The sequence below is a fragment of the Eumetopias jubatus genome, unplaced genomic scaffold (assembly GCF_037043125.1).
Source record: "Eumetopias jubatus isolate StellerSeaLion01/CBP00866 unplaced genomic scaffold, mEumJub1_p1.0 scaffold_4, whole genome shotgun sequence".
NCBI lineage: Eukaryota > Metazoa > Chordata > Mammalia > Carnivora > Otariidae > Eumetopias > Eumetopias jubatus.
Genome location: NW_028274810.1, coordinates 146322525 through 146349400, shown reverse-complemented (window position 1 = coordinate 146349400; position 26876 = coordinate 146322525). Strand labels below are relative to the sequence as shown.

Here is a 26876-nt window from a genome sequence, read left to right as displayed (position 1 = left end):
GTTTCAGAATCACTGCCTTATACTGTGTGTGTGTGTGTGTGTGCGTGTGTGTGTAAATAAGAAAAGAACGTGGAACTAAGGAGAAGTGTTCATATTTTTAGTGGGTGAGTATTCTGAGCATAGCAGAATATGTGTTGTTTTCCTGTTTGCTCTTTTGTACTTTCTTTGAGCAAGTCATTCTGCTGTTGAAAACATCATTAAAATATAAAGTTCAAGCCTACTCTTAGTTTTTAAATTAAAGTCATCCACGGTGGTCATGTCACTTTTAGGACATCATTTTTATTTTTAAAGCTCAAGCTGTTTAGAGGACAGTAGGGGAAAAAATGAGTGATAAATATAAACCAAGCAATCAGAGAAATTTGAAAATATCCCAGTTTTAAGGAGTTATGTATCAGTTTTTAATCTTCTTTTCTTTTCTTTAAGTTCCTTCAGGATTGAACGAAAACCTCACTGTAAATGGAGGAGGCTGGAATGAAAAGTCTGTAAAACTCTCCTCACAGATCAGTGCAGGTGAGGAGAAGTGGAATTCTGTTTCACCTGCTTCTGTAGGCAAGAGGAAAAGTGAGCCATCTGCCTGGGGTCAAGACACTGGAGATGCTAATGTAAATGGAAAAGACTGGGGAAGGAGTTGGAGTGACCGTTCAATATTTTCTGGCATTGGTAAGAAGTGTTAGAAAATTTTAAGTTCATTTACAATTGCTTATTTCCAGTACATTTTGAATTTTCCAGGAATGAAAAAAAAAATCCATGAGTAGAAAAATGAGTAAAGCTATTCAGAAATAATAGTAATAACTAACTCATCTCAAACCTTCACATAGAGCAAAGTGGTAACTAAAAAAGTCAATAATAGCATGTATTACTCGCTCTTTGTTTAGTGTTCTCACATACTTTTATCACATCTGATTATCAGTGTAGCTAAGGGGTATAATTGTGTATTTTTAGTGATGTTATAAATGTAATGTGTGAGCAGACTTTTTGATTAATTTCATCAGTTCTATTGAGTTTAAATAAGAATAATAAAAGTTTACAGCATCCACTTTTATACTATTTTGCAGTATATATAATTAATTTTTCTCCTCGGTTTTAAAGATAAAGACAGTAGTTGAGAAGCTTATTCTTGTTGAAAGCCATCAAATAAACAACTTAATTCCTGTGTGTGTGTGTGTGTGTGTGTGTGTGTGTATGTATGTGTATGTGTTATAGAAAAGAAGTCCATGTTTAATATGGAAAACTTAAAAGAGAAGGAAAAACCCACTGTTATCACACCACCCAATGACAACCACTGTTTTTTATATTTCTTTAATGGTCTTTTTTTTCCTGTGTAGTTTTTCTGTTTTTTGTTTTTTGTTTTACATAATCTAAATTAGATAATGCATTTTTATGTCCCTTCCCCCCACACACACACTTACTATTATAACATGAACATTTTCCTTATTGTAAGGATTTTTATTTGAAGGCCCTATAATATATCGTATAAGCATAGCATATAAATTATTCAACTATTCCCATATTATCAAGAGAATTTTCTCTGTTTTTTAACCATTGTAAGTAACATTGCATTAATATATTTGTTTTCGGGTTATTTTTTTAGGATAGATTCTTGGGAGTGATGTTACTGGGCTGAAGGGAGTATAAACATACAGTGCTCTGTCACGTTGTCAAAGTATTTTCTAAGAGAGTAGTTCTGATTTATACTGTCAGCATCGATATGAGTGCCATTTGTCCTGTGCTGACCAAGATTGGGTATTCTTATTTAAAAAATCTTTTCTAACTTGATAAACAAAAAATACATACATAAATTGTTCTGGTTAAATGAGGTTGAATATTTTTCACAATTTTCTTGGTCATTTCTGTTTTATGAATTGTCTATTCATGTTCTTTGCCCATTTGTCTAATGGCCTCTTGTTTCAGTTATTTTTTTTTCTAATCAAGTTGTAATTCCTTGTACATTAAACATATACTTTTTTCTGTTACGCTTATTGCAGATATTTTTGTTTTATCTCTTTTATTTGGGAGAGCAACAGACACTACAGAGTTTTTAGTGATTAAGTACAAAAAAACTTTCTTCCAGTGTTATTTGCTTTTCCCATCACTTTTAAGCCTAAAAAGATTCATGTTGACTATTGTCCCCAAGAAGCAAACTCTAGATCATTTACTGATAATTATTTTTAAGCTTGTTCTTCCCTACAATGTCCAGAAATTGTGTAGAAATATAAAAATTTGTTTGGAAGTAAACAGTCCCTAAATTCCCAGCCTCATTTTCCATAGTGAAGAAAGCAGAAATGTCTATGCTTTAAAGCATCCTTTCATATTTAACAAAAGATCATCAGATTTTATCGAGTAATGTTAAAAACTATGGCCTTTTCAGATATTTGCAATTTACTTATAAAAGCTATGTAGCATTTTCATAATTAGGACATAAATTAGATGGTACTTGCTTAATGGTTGCTACAGATAAAATTAAGCAGCAGGTTAGAGTTCCTGCCTAAGTGGATTAGGACCTTTGTTGAAATTGAAAGGGAACTATATTAAATTGGGTTTGTAGTGACTCACTAAGAAGAGACTGGTGTGACTGGTCTCATGGATGTATACGTTCCTTAAAATACTCATTTATATAAGTAAGAAATAGCTTGAAAGTATTGAGGAAATAGTACAGTATAGTAGAATGAGTGTGGACTAGTTGAAATGGACCTATTTGGAATGAATCCCTATTTTCCCACATAATAACTTTTATGGAAATCAGGCTTAGTTTTTTAACCTGTATGAACCTCCTATTTCAGTAGTTGTGAGGATTGGCTGTAATGAAAGTCAAGTACCAAGTTCGGTGCCTGGCCCCAAGTAGTAGCATAATTATGGTAAATAATAAGGTAGCTTGCTAAAGTGGAGAAAGGCATAGGCTTTGGAAATCAGCTTAAGTTCCAGTCATGGCTCAGCTGTTTTCTGGCTGTCAGAAAGTCATTTAACTACTCTGAAATTGTGCCTAGGAGGGTTACCCTAGGATTAGAGGTGTTTGGTATGAAGAGCTTGGCCTGTCATAGAAATAGTAGCTATTGCTGTATTGTCCTAATTTCCAAGGTTATCTTTAAATATTATTATCATAGTTTAAATCTGTACATATCTTTCAACTTTTCTTTTGCAAATTGAAGGTTCCAAGTGACGTTCTTTATTTTAACAGCTGCTTGGTCTAGTGTGGATAGGGGAATGAATACCTCTGAACAGAATTCTTCTTTTGCATCTCTCACACTTAACTCTGCTGTTTCTGGTATGTGAAAACAGTCTTTCATTTAGTTAACAAAAGAATTTCTGTTTAAATTCTTTGTAGCTCATGCTATTTGAAAAATGAAGGAGTCAAGTACTGCTATCAACATAAATAACAGATATATAATATAAAGTAGCGGAGGCCTTAATAAAAGGGGAGAAAAGAAGACCTAAATTCTTACCTGCAAGTGGCTTGGTTCCTTTCTGTAGTGAAGATAGGAAGATTCTGTGGCATAACATAACTGAAAGTTCCTTGTCACACAGACAAATAGAAATAGAAGGCCTTTCCTTCAGGGTCATACTTTCCTGTTACTAGTGTATTTCTACCATACTTCTACTTGCAGTTTGCTATTTCTATTTGCCCTTATTCCCTTATTCATCATGCGTTTATATCTAAGCCTTTTAGGTTATGTAGAACCTCACATAATAACTCTACTTAGAGTATCTATTGATTTAGAAAATACAGTATTACTAATAAACTATTACCAATTCAGCATTACTTAAATGCTGTAATGGATGTGCCTTTTATTAATCATGTAGAATTCATATGTACTTAACAAATACTACATAAATGTGGGAGGTGTTTAGTTTGTAACATTTTGTTCACTATGGAATTCATGGACCCAGTGTACTAATTATGTAGCTCCACAGTGTCTGGAGTCACTAGAACTAGGGGGTCAGCAGACTTTTTCTGTAAAGGGCAAAATAATAAATATTTTAGGCTTTGTGGGCCATACTGTCTCTGTGGAACTACTTAATTCTGACATTGTAACAGGAAGGCAGCCAGAGATGATACATATAAACAGATGGCTGTGTCTGGTTTTGAAATACTATTCTTTTGATCTTTTTTCAGTCATTTGTAAATATAAAAACTGATCTTCGCTTATGGGTCACACAGAAAGGGACTGTTTGCATTTGGCCTGTGGGTCATAGTTTGCCAGCCCCTGGTCTCATAGACTACATTTCAGTTCCAGAGATAGAATTAATTGCGTCTTTCATTTGGTGACTTGGTACAGCACAGATGTTATTCTCTTCATTATTCAGAGAAAGAGAAAGCAGCATGGGCTGCTAAAGAAATAGCAGTAGTGTTACTGTGGTGCTTATAAGCAGCTAATATACTAATTATATATGGATTTATAGGGTTCTACTGTTAAATTTTTTATTAAAAAATACATAACTACTTTAAGTATGTATCAAGCCATTATATTATGGAAGGCTGGTAAAATCATCTATAACCAGGTGAAAACGTTTAAGTTAGGAAGGACTTTTATAAGAGGACATGATTGTATGTAAGTCTTTTACAGTAACAGGTTTTCTTAACCATTTCTTTGTATCAGTGGCTGCAAATCCAAAGTGAGGATCAGAGTCTCCCAAGGATTCCAGTACATGTGAAAATTGTGATTCAGAAGGTCTGGGGTATATGTATTCCTGATGGAGAATCCTTGCTTTATGTTTGCATTCTAAAATGAATTTATAGCTATAGAACAAGGGTTTTTGACCTGGCACCCATGAATTGCTGTGCCCCCAAAATTATCTGCAAAATTTTGTGTAGCTTCTGGACAGAGTCCATCACAGCTTTCATCAGATTCTAAAAACTATGTGACCCCATTCTCACCCCACCTCCTCCCCAAAAATGAAAACAGAAGGAACTTAGGAGATAATAGTCTCTTCTCTTTAAGTGCACCTGAACTTAACTTGGCCTCTAAACCACTGGCTTCCCTCTGTCTCTCACCTCTCTAGATAATCATGTTTCTTTAACTTTTTCTTAGGCAGAAGGTTCCAGCAAACCTAGATATTTTCTAGCTCTCTCTTTTCAAGGTTCTCAGGTTATAGGCATATCCTGAAACATTCAGGATTTCTTTTGTGCTTTATTATTTTTCATTAAGAACAAAAATAGAACTTTTTTCACCTTCTTGAAATTTGTAGATAATCAGTTTGAAATATGTGTTATAAAAGACAAAATCGAATAGATTGGTACTAGGGACAATATATAGTTCCAGGCAGTGAATTCAGTCAAGTGATTATCATGCTTAATCTGAAATTACCCTCAATTCTACTTTTCCTTATCTTAACTCTTTTTCTAATGTCTGAATTTTTCCTTTTAGGGGAAATAAAAAATAATTTAGACTCCGTGTGCAAAGTATAGAACTATTGTTATGAAGCATCATTAGAAAATTCCATTTTTAATTTTATTGCATTCGTTTTCATTTAAGGGTCTACTGCTGAGCCAGTTTCTCATTCTACCACTTCTGATTATCAGTGGGATGTTAGCCGTAATCAACCCTATATCGATGATGAATGGTCTGGGTTAAGTATGTCCTTTTAAAAATTATGTTTTTGTTTTTGTTTTTTTCAGAATTTCCTTTCTAGCACCCTAAATTCATGCTTTATGTTTTAATTTTAATCCTAATTTTCACCTCTTAGGCCATAGTAATATAATTTAATACCAGATGTATACTACTTGTAAACTGATGTTTGAATAACTGTAGAATTTAAATTTACACTTTTTGTGATTGAGGCAATATTTAAACATGTTTTCTTATAGTTGCTCTATAGTTTTTTATTTTAAAAATTTTTTGTTTTATATGAACGTTCTGTTTCTCTTCTTAGTTTTAGTATAATAGAGTGAATATAATATATAGGAATGGCTTTCAGTTTGTGAGGTATGCAAATTTTGTATTATAAAATAATTTTCTTAGCCTGATTCCCAGTAGAAACTTAGGAAGGTTAATGACAAGAGTTATTTAAAAAAAAAAAAGAGGAGGAGGAGGGAAAAAGAATACGGTTTTTATGTTCAGAGAACTTATGCCATCTTCACTTAAAAAAAATATCTGAGATTTTTTTTTTCCCACACAACCTCAAACCTCAGAATGTATTCCTTAGAATTTTTACAGCCATTCTTTTCTATTTATTTAGCATTTATATGTTACCTTGTGGACTTCTCCACCATTTGGCTAGTGCAAAAAAAAAATTCTTGAAGAATATCTTGTGTTTCTTCAAGTAGAGTTGAAATGAAACCCTCTAAAAATAGCAACTCTCAGTTACTCTTGGATCCTCGGTACGTAGTGCAGTGCTTTATACAGAGGTGTTCAGTAGTAATAATAAGAAAAGCAAACCGCTGACTGTGCCAGGCACTCGTCTTAAGTCTTATGCATTTTATTAGCTTATTTTAATGCTTACAACAGTTCTACAAGGTACGTGTTTTTTTCCCACACTTTCCAGATGGAGAAACTGAGGCAAAGCAAAGTTTTCTAACCCAGGTCACACAGCTAGTTAAGTGGAGGAAGTGGTATCAAACTTGGGTAGTCTGGCTCCAGAGTTCATGCTCTTAACCACCACAGGGTCCAGTCTTAGTGATGATTGTAATCGCGAAGGTACACTTGCAATGCAGTACAAAAATTAGTCTGTAAATTACTTAGTCTCTGTAGATTCACCAAAGCACAGTTCCTACAGATTAAAGGAAGTGAGGTGGAAAGGTAAATTAGGCCATAAAAAGCCTTGAATTGCTGGCTAAAGATTAGGGAGGTGGGGTTGGCGTGCTACTTGAGAAGAAGGTATTTCCTACTTTAGTTCTCACTTTAAAACGTTGTACCTTATACGGCTTGACTTAAGCACTTACCTTGGAATCTAGATTAATTGAGCTGTAAGATGGAGCAAATAATCTGTCCCATCTACTTCTGTAGATTGTTGTGAGGTTTTAATGTGGTAATGAATGAACATGAAAGCTTTTTGTAAATTACAAAGTACCATATAAATCCAGGGTATTAACAGGATGTGAAGGTAATGATTTTGGAAAATAAAGTCTCTGCACTTTGGGAAGAAAGATCAGCTCTGTGCAGGATAGAATTGAAGAGTGGGTTGTAGGAATGGCAGAGAATAGCGGTGAGGCAGCTATGGGCTGAGACGGAGGACAGCTGAGCATCAGGGCTCTAGGCTTCCCTGCCTGCACAGAATTACTCCACTTTTATCCATTTTAGAATTCTTATAACATGAAAAACATGATTGGCTGCCGAAATAAAAGACTGAAGAAAAAGATGTATCCACAGGACTCTGTTGAAAGTTTAAATGTATCAGAAACACCATCTTTCATTGGCTAGGCTCTTTGCAGCCTTTTAAGTCCAAAGTTTCTCTTTAACCTCATTTTTCTCTGTGAATTTTATTTTTTGTTTTATCATCTATAATGTGGCTAATTTTGGTACTCCGTGCACTTAATTATTCCTTCTAAATTTACAAAATGCATGATTTAGTATTTGAGATTACTAATCCACAGAGTATGTATATGTGTGTGTGTGTGTGTGTGTATGTATACACATACGCTAGCTTTACATTTCATAGTGTGATATGATTAATATATTGACCCTCTGGTTTGAGGCATACACATCATTATCTGAAAAAAAGGCATTGGATTTACCCAAACACTTGAATATAAAGTTAAGATGCTAAAGTACAGAAGATAAATTTTTTAAAAACAGATGTTAATCTTATCCGTTGTCTGGATCATAAACGAACATCATCATCATAACCCCTGTAAAAAGTCAGATTTTGAATAGAACTTTGTTTTTGTTGGCACACCAGAGTGAGCGAATTGCTGCAGCATAGTTAGGGGTTGAGAGCATGAGCTTTGACGACAGACTACTTGGGTTTGAATCTTAGCCTTGACATAAACTTAGGTAGGTACGTGGTCATTGTATGCTTCAGTTTCATCATCTGTAAAAAGAATAGTTCTTTTCCCACAGTTGTTGAGAGAATTAAATAATAAAGTATATAAATATTAGCACTTAGAACACTGCCTGAATATTCAGTAAGTGCTGTGGTGCTGTTGATATTCTTCTAGGGGCAACATTTGTCTACTTGGTGGAGTCAATTAGTATTGTCTGTTTGAACACTGGAGAGTCTTTCTAACATAATTGTTTTGTTGTATTAAAGTTAATACTAAAGTTCTGACCAGAAGCAGCTGACAGCCATTTTTTTACTGAGATAAAATAAGAGATTAGCTATGAGATGCTTAAACCTAAAGCATTATTCAAGCAAATTAAATAAATTCCTTACCATTTTGAAAAGACACTAATACAGCTCTTTGAAAAGATATTGGCAAACTGATGGGAAAATTTTGAGAAATGAGAAGTTACTCTGTTTATAAATGGAGAAAACTATCCAGTGAATGAAACTATACTGTATAGTTTCCTTAAAGGAAAGAAGTTTTTAGCATATTAGGCCCATGAATCTTAAGAATTATGTGTTGAAAAGTCTCCTGGTGACAACTTTTATGTTTAGGTAATCTTTTGTTTTATAAAGTAGTTTTATTTGATCCCAGTTAATAAGAAAACAAAACTGAAATCAATAAACCTGGAAAAAATCACCATAAACCTTTATAGAGCCAATAGAGATTTGTGCTTCTGTTAATGTTCTTACATGGGTTAAACCGTAGGCTGCAGTCATTCCCCAGCCTTTCTGGTTATCTAAGCCTTTAAAAAAGTAATGTTACTAAATACTTTACTAGATTTTTACCTGTTATCCCCCCCACACCACCGTATTTAGTTTATGGGGTGCCTGGGTGACTCAGTCGTTAAGCATCTGCCTTCCGCTCAGGTCATGATCCCAGGGTCCTGGGATCAAGCCCCGCATCAGGCTCACTGCTCAGCAGGAAGCCTGCTTCTCCCTCTCCCCCTCCCCCTGCTTATGTTCGCTGTCTCTCTCTGTCAAATAAATAAAATCTAAAAAAAAAGGAAAGAAAATAGTTTATATGTTAGTATAATGCCCACCCACTTGTCTAAACTTTTTTTTCCTATAAAAGAAAGTGTGTTTTCTGGCCAAAGGCCTTAGAGACCTGGCTTATGGAGAGCAATTTGCCAAATCTGCATTTCTTATTTGTGAGGTTTAAGCAAAACCTGTGACATTCAGATCTCCTAACAGTGTTCTTAATGAATGCTTAATGTAAGATGAGCAATTGGTTCCAGATATCTGCTAGATGCCTTTATACTTATAAAAATGATTTCTACATTATGACACACCAAATGTATCTTACTGAAAGATTGACCAGGGTTGTAAGAAACAGATTCTTAGTTGTGTATGCCTGATAGCTTAGAAACTGGCTTTCTATTGTTAATGTCATAAGTGCTACATAAACAGAACACCTGCCATTCATTGAGTACATACTGCATTGCTGTGCACTGCTTTAGATGTATCTAATATCTTCTCAGTCATCCTGGAGAGTTAGTGTATAACCAACTAAGATTATGAAATTTGACCCATATCACATAGTTATTAGATCAATATTCAGATGTAGATCTATTTGACTCCAAGGTCCATACCCTTAACCCCAATGTGGGTGTACCGTGCAGTACAGCCTCTGGATTCCTGCTAATGGTAGTAAATTTAGGAAAGGACTTCCTTTATTGTAACATACTTCACAGTTGTCATCACTTGTTACATGTTTAGACTACCAGTTCTTATTTTCAGTCTCTCTCCATCCTCTACTGTTTTAACCCCTCTTCTCCCTTTCCATACCCTTGTGACAGAAAGTCTCATTCTGTACTTAAATGTCTCTTGTACTTACCTATCTTCATCTCTGAATAGATAAGACCAGGAGCTCCATGTTGGGGGCGGGGGTATATTGTACTCATTTTTGTATGTCTAGTACCTACCCAGCTCAGGTTCTAATATATAGTAAGTGCTTAATAAGGTGAAATTCCTGCAATTCTACTATTAAGATATATCTGTTGTTACTGTATTATTTTCTTCAGTCTCTTCCTCATATAAATTTGGGATCATATTTTAAAGACAATTTTGTCTATTTTTTTTTCTGTGAGCATTTTCCCAGATTATATTCTTCTGAAACATAGGTTTTAAAGCCTTCATGAGGTATCATAATACCTCCCCTTTAAAGAAAAATAATAGAGTTCACATAAAAAAATAAGAACAGCAAAGAAAATAAGAATCAGGCAGATTTGTCATTTGAGTTACTAAAAAGTATTACAGAGTCACATATGGCACCATCCCAGGAATATATCAGTGAAATAGGATAGAAATTCCAGAAACAGGCTGAAGTGTATGTGAAAGACCTCAGTAGTTAATAATAACGTTTGACATAAATGGGAAAAGATTGGATTTTTCAATAAAGCAGTGCTAGAATGACTTGTTTACCATTTAGAAATAGAGCTTAACCCCTATCATCTTAAACCACTGGAAATGAAACCTGGCTGTAAGTAGTCATTGCAGAAGTGATGTGGAAGCATTTCAGAAATCCAGGGAGAGGAAAGAAGAATTGACTTTTGAGAGCTACTTAACTAGGATAAAGCCAAAGATTGTTTTCCCTTTTTAGAATAAGCAAGTGATAGCTTCCCAAAGGAGGTAAAATTCAGTGCCTTTTAGAGTGAAAGAGAGGAATCTAGAGGTCTGAAATATAAATTTATTCTTGAGAATAGATGATAGAAACCCTGAAAGTGACTTGAATATTTTGGAATGATAAAAGTAGCATTGAATAATCTGGAAAATGTAAGAAGGTACAGATGAAGTATTAACCATTAAAAGTCACAAAGTAATTGTTTCCCCAAAAAGAAGAAAGAAGACATTATTCTGTCGTGACTTGGTGAATTTGAAGAACCTAATCTTGAAAAGCTCCTAAGGAGGGGAGGAGGTGTAGTGTAAAAGGACGGATGGGGACCATAATTTTGGCACTGCTGTTCAAGATTCACTAATTCTGTACCCTAGAAAATAAATCAAGTACAAAAATGGAATGACCAAGGAGGAGAAAAAAAATGACCAGGACCCAGACCAAATTAGACATAAACAGTACAAACAGAGCAAAGTCAGGTGTTTGATCACAGAGGAATTTGGGAGAGTGAAATTAAATAGGTAATTCTTAAGTTTCCTAGAGTTTCTTAGAAATTCCATTTAATTAGCCATATGATGTGCCTAGCACAAGTGGGACAAAGGTTTTTACCATCATGTTATTGGGGTTTTCTTCTAGCTCTTAAAATGTGCTTGGGAGAAAGAAGGAAGAACAATAGTTTAAAAATACAGCTTAGTTCAACATAAGGAGTTTTAGTTTTTGCGTTTTAGTTTTTGGCAGAAATGATAGATTCCTAATTCACACTGTTAAATTTTAGATGGTCTGTCTTCTGCTGATCCCAGCTCTGATTGGAATGCACCAGCAGAAGAGTGGGGAAATTGGGTAGATGAAGAAAGAGCTTCACTTCTAAAGTCCCAGGAACCAATTCCTGATGATCAAAAAGTGAGTAAAGGCATTGGCGGGTATGTCTATTTCTTTGTGCACCCAACTATATTATAATTATTAGGGGTTACATTCTGTATTATAAATACATCCAGTGGTAGAATTGCTTCTGAGCCATTCTGATTATATTTGCTTCAATCCTTATGCCTGCATGCCTTCTCTGTATCACTGTTTTTTCTTTCCACAAATTATTGAGAATTGTGATATGTGGAAAGCACTATTAGGCACTGATAAGAAAACACAGTTCCTTTCCTCTTATCAGAATTAATAATAGTTGGTATTATATCAACTCTTAGTGTGTTTAGAGAAGACTAGATCAGTTGCCAGTGAAAGATTTAGGAAGGGTTCATAGCAGCAGACAAGACTGAGAACACCATGAAAAAACCATCAAGGCAAGAAAATAGGTAATAATTTAGTGGAGAGGTAAATAGTACACATGTGTGGAATCAGTTGATGAAAAGTACATTCCTTCTAGGCTACGTTCCTTAAAGAAAGGGACCATGAAGTTTTTATTTTTGTAGCTCTAGCAACATGCTTGGCATTCAGTAAATAAATGAAAGGAATGATAGGTAACCTTGCCACATTTTTGTGAAATTCTGTAGATGATAACCTGTTGGCGGCTTTTTAACTAGGGATAACCTAATCATCACTGGGGTTAGGAAAATTAAGCTGGATACAGTGGAAAGACAAGCAGCTTGGGAAGCTATTTTGTACTATTTTGGGGTAAGTGTTAAAGAGGCAGTTACATGAATCAGGTAGGAGATAATGAACTAAATTGATAGCTTTGAAAAATAAATGGAAGTGGTGTTTACCAGAGATATAAAGCTCCTGATCAAACTGCATCTGGTTGGCTATAGGAATTAGGGTGAAAGTCAAGGAGTCTCTGAAGATAATAGGGCTGTTGGTATTCAACAAATATTAATTGAACATCTGCCATAAGTCAGGTATTGATTGGTTAGTAGAGAAGCGGTAATAAGACACGATTACTGCCTTCCAGGAGCCTACAGTCTGGTTAGGGAGGAGAGGAAGGAGACCCGCACATCAGCAGGTAAAAGTCATGTTACAGTATGTGTTGGGTATTAGGGAAGCACTTGGGAGTTTTAGCAAAAGCATCCTGAAGGTAAAAGCAGAATGCGAAACAAAGAGTCGTCAGAAATTAAACTAGAGAGGGAGGCAGGGACCAGATCCTAGAAGTTCTTGAATGTCATATTTAAAACCATGGATTTTATCCTGTAAGTAATGGAAGGATTTTAAGCTAAAGTGTTTTTTTTCTCTGTGGGTTACACTGGTAGCCCATGTGGAAAAAGGTGGAGGCATATCTGGGAAAAGGCAGGAAGACCAGTTTAGAGGTTGCTTAGTAGTCCAGGACAGTAGTGGTAAGAATGGTACACGGAATACAGAACAGACTTGAAAAATACATTGAAATAAAATCCACAGAACATGATTAGAATTGAATCGTGTTGGGCGCCTGGGTGGCTCAGTTGGTTGGGTGACTGCCTTCAGCTCGGGTCATGATCCTGGAGTCCCGGGATCGAGTCCCACATCGGGCTCCCTGCTCGGCGGGGAGTCTGCTTCTCCCTCTGACCCTCTTCCCTCTCGTGCTCTCTATCTCATTCTCTCTCTCTCAAATAAATAAATAAAATCTTTAAAAAAAAAAAAGAATTGAATGGTGTTATATGCAAACAGTGAATCATGGAACACTACATCAAAAACTAATGATGTGATGTATGGTGATTAACGTAATAAAATAAAATTTAAAAAAAAAGAAAAAAGAATTGAATGGAGGAGGAGTCATCAAAATGACTTCCAGGATTTTAGCTTGGGTAACTGGGAAGGTGGAAGTAGTCCTCCCAACAGAGAAAATATAGGAGCAAAGGCTAGTTAATTGGGGGAAGGGTGGTTGGTTCCATTTGGGATATGTTAAATGCAGAGCGTTTTGTTCAAATGCCAAAGAGAAGTTGGTTTTGTGCCACGTTAAAGCTTAGGGAAAAGATGTGTTTAGACGTTATTAGTATATGGTTGTTAAACACTTTGAGCGTAGGTGAAATATCTAGGAAAAGTCTGTAGACTTGAAAAGAGCAGTGGAATGAACATAGGAATCTGGGAAACTCCCAACTTTTAAGGAGAAAAAAGCCCATGAAAGAGACTGAGGGAAGAGAGTTCTGGGTCACAGAGGCTGAGACATTTGCTCTCTGGTAATTAAGAGCAGTTTCGTTAGAAATCTTGGACTAGGGGAGCCTGGGTGGCTCAGTTGTTAAGCGTCTGCCTTCGGCTCAGGTCATGGTCCCAGGGTCCCGGGATCGAGCCCCGCATCGGGCTCCCTGCTCAGCGGGAAGCTTGCTTCTCCCTCTCCCATTCCCCCTGCTTGTGTTCCCTCTCTCACTTTCTCTCTCTGTCAAAAAATAAAATCTTTAAAAAAAAAAAAGAAATCTTGGACTAATAACCATATTGCAGTAAGTTGAGTAAATGGTTAGGAAAGAGTAGTAACAATTACAAGGTTTTTCTAAAGTAAGTTTGGATAGAAATGGAGGAGAGGTAGTGGATGACAGCACACTGTAGTATCAGGAAGGGTTTTGTTGGGGGTTGTTTGTGTTTTAATGATAGGAGAGATTTTAGTACAGGGTCGGTAAACTTTTTATTAAAGTCCCATACAGTAGTGCAAAAGCAACCGTAGACTATAGGGAAATGAACTTTATTTACAAAAACTGGCATCGGGCCAGACTTGTAGTTTGTCAACCCCTGCTTTAACATATCTGTGGTCACAAAGGGAAAGGATCTAGAGTAAAGTAAAAGCTAAACATAACTGAGAGATTTGACTAATAGAGTAAGTTCCTGGCAGTAGACGTAGGGGAATCTTAGGCATGAGTGGATTGTGGGTTGGCCTTTAATGTAGCAGGATGGTAGTACCTCTTAGGCATGAGTGGATTGTGGGTTGGCCTTTAATATAGTAGGATGGTAGTACCTCTGATCTTTAGAGACCACAGGAAGGAAGAGGTAGTAATGGGATTTATTGTTAAGGGTGTAAAGAAATGTACAGGGGGGCAGTTGATAGGTAATATGAAGGTCGAGGGGGTTTGGGGGAGAGAGAGATGAACAGGCAGAGCATGGAGGGCTTTTAGAGCAGTAAAACTACTCTGTAGAGACACTGTAATGGTGGATGCATGTCATTATACATTTTTCCCAAAGCTGTAGAATGTACAACACCAAGAGTGAACCCTAAGGTAAATTCTAGGGCTTTGAGTGATAATCGTGTGTCAGTGTAGGCTCATCAGTTGTAACAAATGCCCCACTCTGGGGAGGGATAGTGATAGTGGGAGAGGCTGTGCATGTGTGGGGTGGGGAGTACATGAAAATCTCTGCCTTCTGCTCAGTTTTGCAGTGAACCTAAAATTGCTCTAAAAAATAAAGTCTGTTAAGGAAAGAAAAGCTTCCTGGTACGGTACCTTAACACACACCATAATCATTCTGGTATCTGTTGAATGTTTAGTGAATGTGCAACCAAAAATCTGTTTTTTAACTGAAACTTCCTTGTGCCTGATCATCAGAATGACAGAGTAGAATCACTGAACGGAGTAAAGACTGCTACATATCATAGCAGTTCTTTTTCTGAGTATATTTGGAGATCGTCTTTCATTTATCTTAGCAAAAATGGGGCAATATCTAAATGCCCATCAGTTGAGGAATGGAGAAAGAAAATGTGACAGGTTTGTACAATCACATATTAGATGTTAAAAATCAATGAAACAAGTTACATTAATATCAACATGAATAGAATCTCAAAAACGTTGAATGATGGACAGGTTTATGGAAAGATACAGTATGATACCATTTATATAAATTTTGTATGTGTGAACACACCAGAATTTATAAAAAGAAGCTTGACTGGAGGGACACAAAAGAGGTTCGTGGTAATGGTAATGGTAGACCATTAGCATGGTAGTGATAAAGCCTAGGGTAAACCCCCAGGGGAGGTGGTGTGGAAATGGGATTGGGAAGGGTTTATGGAATTTTAAGTTTATCAATAATGTCTTTTAATAATCTAAAATAAATGTGTCAAAGCGTCAGTTCTTTTGTGCGAGTTAAAAGATGGTATGGAGTTGATTTCAGCCTTTTTCCCCATGAACAAAAATAGTGTTTTGCCATCAGTCAGGAACTACGGTTCTCTTATGGTTGGATGATAATTGTCTGAGAAGCAGGCTGCCCAGAGTCATTGTGACCTGAATATTCCTTATAGGATACATTTTTTCACGTGGTATTTTAATCACAATGAGCTTACGGTGAAAACTTGTGTGGAAGTTTCTCCACAACTGGCAACCAACTTGTACTGAACATCTCTTAGCTAAGTTTGTGTAGGATTTTGTTTTTCCATCTGCTAGTAATTTCTGTGAACTGTTTGGTGGTTCATGAGACCTCCAGAGTCATCCTAATGACTATGCTGCTGAGCGGAGAAATAGTAGTTACCCCATCATCTCATCCTATAAGGATAGGCTAGGAATGTTGGCTGCCATCTGTGCAGAAGAAACAAAAAGCACTTTTTCATAGAGAAGTCAACTATATGGTATGTGTGAAGGGATATTATGAATACTAATTTAACGTTCTAGATCACTGTTTTCGTCCTGCAGAATGTTATTTTCAATGACATTCCATCTCAAATTCAATTTTTTTTAAATTAAGCCTTCTGTAGAGTGGCAGGCACTTGTGAGAAATGATACAGAGAGATCCCCTGTACTCTTTACCCAGTCCCCCCAGTGGTAACGTCTTGAAAAACTTGAGAGCAGTATCACAACTAGGATATTGACATTAATGCAGTCAGATACAGAAACCATTCCCATCCTGCAAGGACCCCTCATGTTGCCCTTTTTTTTATAGCCACCCTTTCTTTCCACTTGTCACCACCCCCCTCGTAACCCCTGGCAACTAGTAATCTCTTTCCATCTCCATAATTTTATCATTTCAAGAATGTTCTATGAATAGAATAATATAGCATGTAACCTTTCATACTGTTATTTTTTTCACTCAGCATAATTCTCTAGACACTCATCTAGATTGTTGTGTGCATCATTAGCTGGTTCTTTTTTACTTCTGAGTAGTCATGGTGTGGATATGCCTCAGATTGTTCAGTCATTCTGTTGAAGGACATCAGGATTGTTTTTGGCTTGGGGCTAGAATGAGTGATCGTATTTCTCTGAATCCTTGCCAGAACTTGCTTGTCACTGTTTTTTATTTTAGCCGTTATTGGTAGGTGTGAGTGAACTCACTGTGATTTTAATTTTGCATTTCCCTAATACCTGATGATGTGGAACATCTTCCATGTGCTGCTTTGCCATCTGTCTGTCCTCTCTCTGTGAGATGTCTGTTCATATCTTTTACACATTTTCTAATTGGATTGTTTACTGTTGAATTTTTAGTGTTTTTTATATAGTCTGAGACACGAGTCCTTTGTTGAATATATGGTTTGCAAATATTTTCTCCCACTCGGTAGCTTGTCATTCTCTTAACAGAGCATATAAAAACAATCAGAAATATGTAAAAAAAAATAAAAAAGGTGGTCTATCATAGATAATAGGGGAATGAAGTTCCGTGTACTTTGTTCTTTTTAAATATGTAATTTTAGATCCATTTTATTACTCATTACTAATTCTTACTTAGCATTTAGGAGATAAAGACTGAGCCTAATGAATGAAATTATTCCATAATTTCTGAATAATGAAAACTTAACCAATTGTTTCACTTAATACTTTTGTTTTTAACATCAGGTTTCAGATGATGATAAAGAAAAGGGAGAGGGAGCTCTTCCAACTGGGAAATCTAAAAAGAAAAAAAAGAAAAAGAAGAAGCAAGGTGAAGATAACTCTCCAGCACAGGTAGAGTATCAAAACAGATGTCATTCGTTAAGCACCTACTGCTCAAATGTGAAAAGATAATAGGCAGGTACTAAGAATATGTAGAGTTAAAAGACACTTTAGGAGATAGGTTTACTTGCAGAGCATTTGAAAAGTCACAGAATGTTTTAAAGATCTTCTATATCCTACTGTAATAATAACTGTATTGCTCTAAAAAAATCATACCAAAGGTGTAAACCCCAAAGTAATAAATTAAATTAGATGCATTTTGATTTATATTAAGGTAAAATGGAAAAAGAGGTAACCTTGTGTATTTCTCACATACACAAATGCCTTTTGAATAACTGGAATTTAGCAAGTTAGAATTTTAGCTCAGAACAACATGTGGGTCACAAGTGGAGTGTCACTCTGAGTCTGCTGTCTGTTTCACTTAGTATCCTCTTAATACCTTCACTTAGTATCTTCCATCTGCTTGTTGGCTTCTGACAGAAACTTTCTATTTCTGTCACTCCTCCATTTTCCTTCTTTTTTCATTGGTCTCTCCTATTGGGAAAATTTTTAAGTGACAATATAGATGAAAACAAAGGTATTTTAATTGCAAACATACTAGATTACCAGAAGTATGCATGGGTTTCTCTTTGAAAGCACTATCACCATTATATTACAAATTATGAAAATCTTATTCCTTACCTACAAACATGTGGCTACTTGTTTTTATTCCTTTAAATGTGGGAGATAGCCAGAGTTTCTAGAGGATAGCCTACATAGTAATTTTCCTATTTATTCTCTTTGGGAAAAGTTGCTATATAAGGAAATACATGTTGCGTTCATTTTTTGTTGAGGGAGGCACAGCCCATCATAAATGACACTAATCCATTTTCAGTGCTAGTTTTTTCTCACAGTAATATATGTAACTGAGCTCAGTGGATACACTACATAATAAGGGTGCTTCTCTTGTTAGCTGAGCTGTCTGACGAGAACCATTATTGACAGCTGTCTTTTGTTGGTAATACTGTCTGAACTCTGTTTAGCCAAACTTTTCCTGGACTTCTGTGCCTTAAATTTATAGCCTTTACTAAAGATTGCTTTTCTGGTTTGTGGATTAGATGAGTTCCTTTTAAAAAGAAATTTTGTCGGACAGATGTAATCTGTAAATTTCAACTTACTGGCAAAGGTCATTAACTTGTGGAAGTTCTTTTGGTATTCTGATACTCCTTTTAAAAATGTTTGATAGGTTTTTAAAAATAACAGCGAGTATGGGGCAGCTGGGTGGCGCGGTTGGTTAAGCATCTGACTCGGTTTGGCTCCTGTTGTGATCTCAGGTCGTGAGATTGAGCTCCTCATCGGGCTTTGCGCTCACCGCCGAGTCTTCGTGGGACTCTCTCACCCTCTGCCCCTCCCTCCCTCCCTCTGTCTCTCTCTTAAATCAGTAAATCTTTTAAATAAATAACAGTGAGTAAGTATACAGGCTTTGGAGTCAGATCTGTATTCAAATTTCAGTTTTGCCATTTACTAGTTGTTTTTGTTTGTTTTTCTTTGTACAAGTGACTTAACTGCATAGGTTGCTTTGAGAATTAAATGAGACAACCGTGAAATTCTGTGTCAGGTTCATAGAACATAGTATCCTGTCCGTAATACATTTGGGAATTTGTTCTTTTTAGTTGTGGGTACGTGGTTGGCGGGCGTCTTACTGTTAGGATACAGCTTAGGGTAAAACTCACTGATGTCATCACGTTAATTTTGTGCAGATGGCAAATCCTACATATATACTTCCAGAGCTACTCTTCAACTTAAATTCACAACAAAATTTCTATTACTGTCTAAACCCACTACCATCCTGAACAAGTTTTATAAAATATCGGTATTGGCAGAAAACTTCCAAGATCATCCTAGCCAGTGGTTTATATGTATGTGTTGGCTAAAGAACAATACAATTAGCAACGATGGTCCTGTTTAATGTATTCTACTTCATATTTATTTCACATACCTAAGCATGTAATGTGCTTTAGAATTGCTTTGTTGAAACTTTTTTAAGTCTGAAGGCCTTTGGACACCTGGGTGGCTCAGTCAGTTAAGCATCTGCATTTGGCTCAGGTCATGATCCCAGGGTCCTGGGATCGAGCCCCTCATCGGGCTCCCTGTTCAGCGGGGAGCCTGCTTCTCCCTCTCCCTCTACTGCTCCCCCTGCTTGTGTGTGTGCTCTTTGTCTCTCTCTCTCTCTGTTAAATAAATAAAATCTTTTTTAAAAAATAAAGTCTGATGGCCTAAGAATGGAAATGTTAAAGCTTGGATAAGACCTTAGAAATTATCTAGGCACATTTTATTTTATAGTTGAGGGAGGAAACTAAGGTTCAGGGAAATGAAATTATTTGTCTTTGACACTACACAGCGAGGCTGCAGCAGACCAGAACTGAAAAGTACTTTCTACTGTGTCAGCCTCATTTATCTACAGAATGTATTTATGTACAAATATTTTGTTCCTTGAAGAAGTCATTAACTGAAATGTTACTTCCAAAGTCTTAGTTCGAGTATCACCTAATTCACTGTGTATTTTGTTTAAAAGACAAAATTCTAGTTTATTTCGTTTTAGTTGGTTTAGTAAATTAGAATGGTTTGCATTTGGGGATGGGAGTGTATTGGTTTTTAATTCCCAATTGATTTAAGTCCCTGGCGAGAGCAGGGATGATCACTGTTGTTCCAGATGTACCTGTATATTTTAAATCTTTGAATGATTGTTTTTATATGCTCTGTTAAGCTGTTTGGACAGTTACTGAAGTGAAATTATTTTCTTGGAATATCTTTTGGACATTAACACTACAAACCAGATAGATTTTTAATTAGTAAAAAAGAGTGATTTATATCATTTAATAGACTACTTCTCTCTGTAGGACACAGAAGAATTAGAAAAAGAGATTAGGGAAGAGCTTCCAGTGAATACCTCAAAAGTCCGTCCAAAACAGGAAAAAGCTTTTTCTTTGAAGACCATAAGCACTAGTGATCCAGCTGAAGCACTCATCAAAAATAGCCAGGTAATTTTTTGATATTTAAGGAATAAAATTTTGATGACTTGAGAGTTGTGTCATAACTCATATTTTATCGAAGTACTAAGTGCTAAGCATTGCTAATCACTAAAGTGCTGAGTATTTTAAATACACTAATTTAACCCTCATAACAACCCCATGAGAAAGGTAAGATCTATTATATAAATGAGGTTGGAGAACTTAAATAACTAGTCCCAAGCTGCCTGACAGTGGTGAAACCAGAACCAATAGACTATGTTTTCTCCTATTAAATATTTAAACATACAGGGGATAGATGGCTTAGAGAAAATGTAACTGGTTGCATTTTCCTAAAAGCATGCCATAATATATAATGACTGTGGTCCAACCTCTCAAAATTTAACATTTGTTTAAAATTGGTGACAGGTTCTTGAAATATGTGCCATTGATAGAAAATTTTGATGTGTCAGAAAGGATCATTTTACAAGAGGTCTAGGCCAGTGATGCATAGTTTTTTAAAATGTAATTTCTAAAAAGGTAAATTGTATAGAAATCTATGAAATCCTACTAGAGTTGCATGGTTCATTTATATGCTCATTCAAAAAAATTTATTGAGAACCCACTACACTGCCACACACTATTTGAGGATATATCAGAGAGCAAAGCAGATCAAAAAAAATCTGCCTTTTTGAAGTGTACATATTTAATGAAACAGCTTCAGACACAAACCTGAGTTACAGGGGCGCCTGGCTGCCTCAGTTGGTAAAGGATATGATTCTTGATCTCGGGGTTGTGAGTTCCAGCCCCACAGTGGATGTAGAGATTACTTAAAATCTTTAGGGGCGCCTGGGTGGCTCGGTCGTTAAGTGTCTGCCATCAGCTCAGGTCATGATCCCAGGGTTTTGGGATCGAGCCCCGTATCGGGCTCCCTGCTCTGCGGGAAGCCTGTTTCTCCCTCTCCCACTCCCCCTGCTTGTGTTCCCTCTCTCGCTGTCTCTCTCTCTGTCAAATAAATAAAATCTTTAAAAAAGAAGAACCTGAGTTACCGCCAAAAGAAGTAATTGGTAACAGTCTTGTGCCAAAATAAAATCTTAACCATAGTTCCTATTTGGATTTGCTGCTTTTAATTCCCTAAGAGAAGAATTCCCTTTTGAGATGTAAGGATGTGATCTCAGTACATGCATAGGTTTAATAGTAGGGCAACAAAGGGTCATTTGACATTTTGATGTTTTACTTACTAGTAAGTCATTTTCAGAAGCCATTTTGTAAAGACTATTTGAGTCCTTCTGTGATTTATCATAGATTAAGTGGAGAGAATAGAGGGGAGAAAGAATACTGGAAATAAATACTAAAACTTTTGGGTAAGAAATAAATATGGAGAACACTAATAAGAAAGCTGAGCCAAGCAGGACAAATGCAGCTTCTTTCAGATACCTGAAACAGAAGGAAGGAATCCTAGTAATTACCCGCGTGCACACAGCTTCCTCTTCTTGTTTCCTTTTCCATTGAGCTTTCTTACACCCACAAAGCCTAGCGGAACAAGGGGCAAGAGAAACATCACTTAGCCTTGTTTCTATATTCAATCATGATGATAAGGCTAAGGATGAATTGATGATCTCTGTTACAGCCTCAAGGCACTCCAAATACTGGGGTTTCCATCCTTACCTCTCCTGACCATGCATTAACAGGTCTCACAGAGGCCTTTCTGCTTCCAGGTTGGTGGGGAGAAGCAAGGCGTAGGAGCCTAGGCCCTCAGCATTATGATTTCACTAAAAGACTGGATAGAACTCTGGAAATTTGGACCTGAGTTTTACTGCTTCCTTTAATGGATAGGACTAGTAGCCATAGTTCGCTTTTGTCTGAGGCCGCCGTTTTCTGTGGGTAGGAAACGGAAGTGATTGCTGCCCTGTTTGAGTTGAGTTAACCTTACCTCTCAAGAAGCAGAGAAGGGAGCATCCCCTATTGGCATTTCAGAAATTAGCCTTTTTCTGTCTTTCACATGAAAAAGTTTTGAGGAATTAAAGAGTTGGTAAGAAGTGGACATTGAGTTACTAAAACATATAAAATCATTATATTTGTAATGAAAAAGAAAAATGTAAAGGTTCATGGAGATGGAATTATTCACCCCTATTTGAGATTCCGTAAACATCTTCTAATTTTATACTTTCGTCCATTTGTTATTGTGGGTAAGGATTTATTTGGTTATGCCGCTAGAGGGCAGGCACGAGTTGTAGTGCTTCCGCTGGTAAATTGTTTGGAAACGGTGTTAGTATTCACTTGTTCCTGAACAGCCTCTTGGTGTTACTATGATATTTAATTTTATTTGAAAGTTTTTACAAAAGAACTTAAGATAATTTTATCCCAAAATAGCCTATCAAGACTCTTCCACCTGCTATTTCTCCCGAGCCATCTGTTCTTTTATCAAAAAGTGATTCTGACAAGAGTTCGTCCCAAGTGCCACCGATGCTACAAGAGACAGATAAATCCAAGTCAAATACTAAGCAAAATAGTGTGCCTCCTTCACAGAGTGAGTAATCCTCCGTTTTGGTTCTTTTGTGTGTTCTTGTACTGTTGATAAGCGTTAATACCTTCGAAGGCTGATGGATTGATAGATAATCCTTCCTTCCTTGGCAAAGGCTGGATTTCTTGGAACCCTGTGGACCTCAGCTGTGAGGGCCCAGGGACTGAAATCACTCCAAGCAAGAGGGGGTGGCCAGGGACATGGACGGTGGAGGATTTGATACATGCCCTTGTCTGTCTGGTCCCTCCCTTTTCCTGTGCGCATGTTCTTGGGGCTGGGAATCGTTCTGTGCCTTTTTTCCCTCCGTTGCTCCCTTCAGCTCTGTTCAGTGTCCATTTTTGCCCATTTTCACTTTCATCACTCAGATTGAGCCGTATTAAATGGTGGGTTTTCTAGATCAAAACCGGTGAAATACCTCCCATGTCACAAAAAAACAATACACTGGGATTCAGAGGAAAAGGGGCCGGCAGCCGTGGACTCACCTACAGAACGTGTCACTGGGGCTGGGGATGTAAACACAAAGGTTGAAGCATTACCGGCGGAGCTATTTCAACGCATGTTTCCGTTGATGCTACCTTTACATTTTTGAGACATAACAGTATTTACTCCTGTTTTTTCTTTCTTTTTTTTCCCTTTAGCCAAGTCTGAAACTAGCTGGGAATCTCCCAAACAAATAAAAAAGAAGAAAAAAGCCAGACGGGAAACGTGAATATATTTTTCCTGAATTGGACATGTGTTTTCAAACACTGTCTGGAAGATTATGCTGTTTATGCAATAATTTGTGAACATGTACAGAGTTTTATATAAATTCAAACCAATTTTTAGAACAAAACTGTGAACACAACCACCGTAAAAATGGAATCAAAGGAAAGTTAATTTATGAAATTCAGAGGTCAGCAGAATATACTCCAGTGCTGGAAGACACTTGGGGAAAGTCTTTTCAATTGAACGAGAATGATCTTAATTTAAGAATATTATCCTGGTTTTACAGCAGTGCCCTGTTTACAACAGCTTGTGCCCTGTCTCATCTGCAGCTGAGGAATAAAGGATTCTGATTAGAGAGAGAGCTGCCTGCGGATGCGTAGGCAGCATCTGCGATCTTTATGCACGGAACTTAAACCATTTGAATCTGTTTTATGCTTAAATCAAAGTGCTTTGATCAAATGCATAATCTGCCATATCTTTACATATATGTTGGTAGCAATTTGTATTAAAGGAATCACAAGTGCAAATAAAAGGTCACTTACCATTTGTTAACTAAACTCCTGGTTTAGTTTACAGTTTTTAAAAAGTTCTTAATTAAAAACATTGAACATGCAGTTGATGCTTGTATGGCTTATGAAGTTATTTTTGATAGTCTTACATTACTTGAATTGTTCAAAGTTCAGTATATTTTAAATTAAGAAAGGTAAACTATATGTATTTGTTTTATACTTTTAAGGTTCAGACTCACAAATAATGCTCTTGTTTAGAATTTGAAAACTTTCAGGCAAAATGCAACTTAACATTTCTCCCTTTCCCTAGCAGTTTCTTTTTCCAACGTCAGCTCTTCTCTTCATTGCTAATACTTCTTCAACTTTAAAAATGAAATCTTTCACAGATTAGTTACACAGACAGAACTTTGAGTATACGATGGAGAATGAAAAACTAGAGTCGGACAGCTTTAATTGACATTGTCAAGACCTCCAGTTATCAGGAATACATTTTTTTACTGCCTTAACCTATAGTGCGTAGAATATGCATCAATTTCTTGAGGGGGATTCGTGTTTTTATAAGAATTTTCATGTAATTATTGCAATTGTGGTCATAAGGAACGTTTTCTGCTTGAAACTATTGATTTAAATGACGTGTGAGATGTTTCACCATTTTCAGGCACTGTGTAATTCTATTGTAATAAACTGGCAGGTATCTTTGTAACTATAAATAGTGCATGCTCAGCCATGTACACTGTAAATAGCCTTTACCAAACGTGTTTGACAAGGACCATAATTAACATCACTTAGTGAATTGTGATAAAGAAAAAAAGCCATGATTTATTTGATGTGATTGGCTTGTTTTTACGTGGCGCCAAGAATGAAACTGTTTAACAGCTGTAACCAATGGTACTGATCTGTCCATCCAATCTTGTCTTTTATTAGATCTGATTGTGGTTTGATAGTATTGCATTGTCACGCTAGGAAAGCTAAAGAAACACAATGGTTTTAGTAACTGCTGAAGACTGGCCTTATTAATGGACAGCTTTCCTAACAAGCGATTATTAACTTTTATCAGGTGTTACCATCTGTTTCAGGAACACGGCAGTATGTTTACATGTCAGAAGTCTTGTTTCATTCTATGAGATTTCTAAATTGATTTGTTTAAATAAATTCAGCAAATGGATAGCATTGTGTTTATTTGCTTCAATATTGGGGTAAATAAGCTCAACTGCCAGGAATTCATTTCTTCAAATGACTTTATTCTGTGAGCTTTACATAGATGTTTCCTAAATAGATCAAGGATTCCTGAAGTTGCCAGCACTTTGTAAAGGTGTCACAGAGAGTTTGAGAAGGAGTCTGTATAATTTTAGAATGTGCCAAAAGATATATGCTCAGAAAATTCAGTTGAACTCTCTCAACTCTACCTCACCATTTCTTTATCTTAGAATTTTGTTGGCTGTGTCAAATGTTGGGCTTTGTTTCTCTGGCTCAGTATCTCCCAGACAGCCACCGACAGTGGATGTTAGGGACACTGTCTTTTAAGGAGAGATCTAGTGTGGAGATGGAGAAGTGCATTGCTAAATGGGTGGATCCGATGTGGCGATGTCTCTTGTCTTTCCAGCTCAAGAGCGAGGACGTGGATTTTATGTTTTAAGAGATGGCAGCTATGAGTGATAAAATTTTTTTTCACATGCATGAGATGAAAACTCTTGCACAATTAAAGTGTCATTGTTCATTGCTCTTTACCTGTTCCAGAAGATCTTGATATGGCATTAAATCAGTTTCTGGAATCTGAACACAGGAACTTTTGTCCATCATCAACCTTAGAAGGCACTAAAATGAAGGTAGCGGTTCAGGGAAGAGGGGAGACAGAGGAACCTATTGTCCTTTGGAGACTCGCATTAGATGCTCCCCAGACTGTCAGTAGGGAGATAACTGACTCCTTTAGGCTTCATCAGGCCTGAAGGGGAACCTGGTTCTAATTAGCAGACGAGGCCTCCTCGGAGAACCTGCTTAGAAATCTCCCTAATCCTGACCTGTCTCCTCAGACTTACTGAAAATCCTTCCCTATTCTGGAGTGGGGTTTAGGATTTCCCCAGACTGGAATCCTACCTATCTGTACCCCAGATTGAGCAAAACAATAGTTGAGAGAGTCCAAAAAAAAAAAGTGTTGAAATAACATGTCGTTAATGTAATTTACCATGTTTACTTTGTGCATGCATTTTGGGGGTGGGGGAAGCAGTGGAAATAATTTATCCAAATCTAATGGTATTATTTCACAGGCTAATCCAGTTTGTATTTGGGTTAAAGATAATTGAAAGGCAATATTTAACTACAGAGTTTAATTTTTCTTAATTAAAAACAGTCCTCTGTTAATGTAGTGTGAAATATCTTTCAAAATTGAGAATTTAGGTTTAAGATGTCTAAGAGATGTCTTAAGACTTTTCTGTAAACTCATTGCACAAACTGGAATTACTTTCCAAAAGACTTAGGGAATGCAAATATGTTATTTGTAAAATGCATTGAGTATTGTAAATAAAACAAACCATTTTTGTTTTGTTTAAATTGCTCGTTACAGTTCTCTTATGGGAAGGGACTTCAGTCACTTTGCATCTTAAGCTAGTCTAAAGGCAATTAGTTTTTGATCTTGATGCTTTCAAAAACCACAGATGCGCTTTACCAGTGGGAGGTCAGATATTTGGAGTTCAGCACCTCGTAAAATAGCCGTTTGTGACGCACGATGTTCTCCGTGGGAACCCGCTTCCGTCCGTCATCTAAGCAGTAGATGCACCCGCCATCAGGTGCAGCGTCTAACTTGCATCAACG

The 26876-nt window shown here is 36.6% G+C and overlaps 1 protein-coding gene across 8 annotated transcripts in view; it reads left to right on the top strand.

Annotated features, from left to right (window-relative positions):
- The window catches only part of MTDH (metadherin), a 56072-nt gene extending 29457 nt beyond the window's left edge, over nucleotides 1-26615 (top strand). For 2 of the 8 annotated variants that reach the window (XM_028109526.2, XM_028109519.2), the window contains 8 exons: nucleotides 424-660; nucleotides 3176-3262; nucleotides 5472-5570; nucleotides 11367-11491; nucleotides 17248-17355; nucleotides 20223-20363; nucleotides 22704-22860; nucleotides 23493-26615. In XM_028109526.2, coding sequence (XP_027965327.2) covers nucleotides 424-660; nucleotides 3176-3262; nucleotides 5472-5570; nucleotides 11367-11491; nucleotides 17248-17355; nucleotides 20223-20363; nucleotides 22704-22860; nucleotides 23493-23563 — 1025 coding nt within the window. In that variant the 3' untranslated portion in view covers nucleotides 23564-26615. The remainder of the gene's footprint in view (nucleotides 1-423; nucleotides 661-3175; nucleotides 3263-5471; nucleotides 5571-11366; nucleotides 11492-17247; nucleotides 17356-20222; nucleotides 20364-22703; nucleotides 22861-23492) is intronic. The other 6 variants (XM_028109545.2, XM_028109530.2, XM_028109570.2 and 3 more) reach the window with 4 other exon arrangements.
- Nucleotides 26616-26876: the final 261 nt, after the last annotated feature.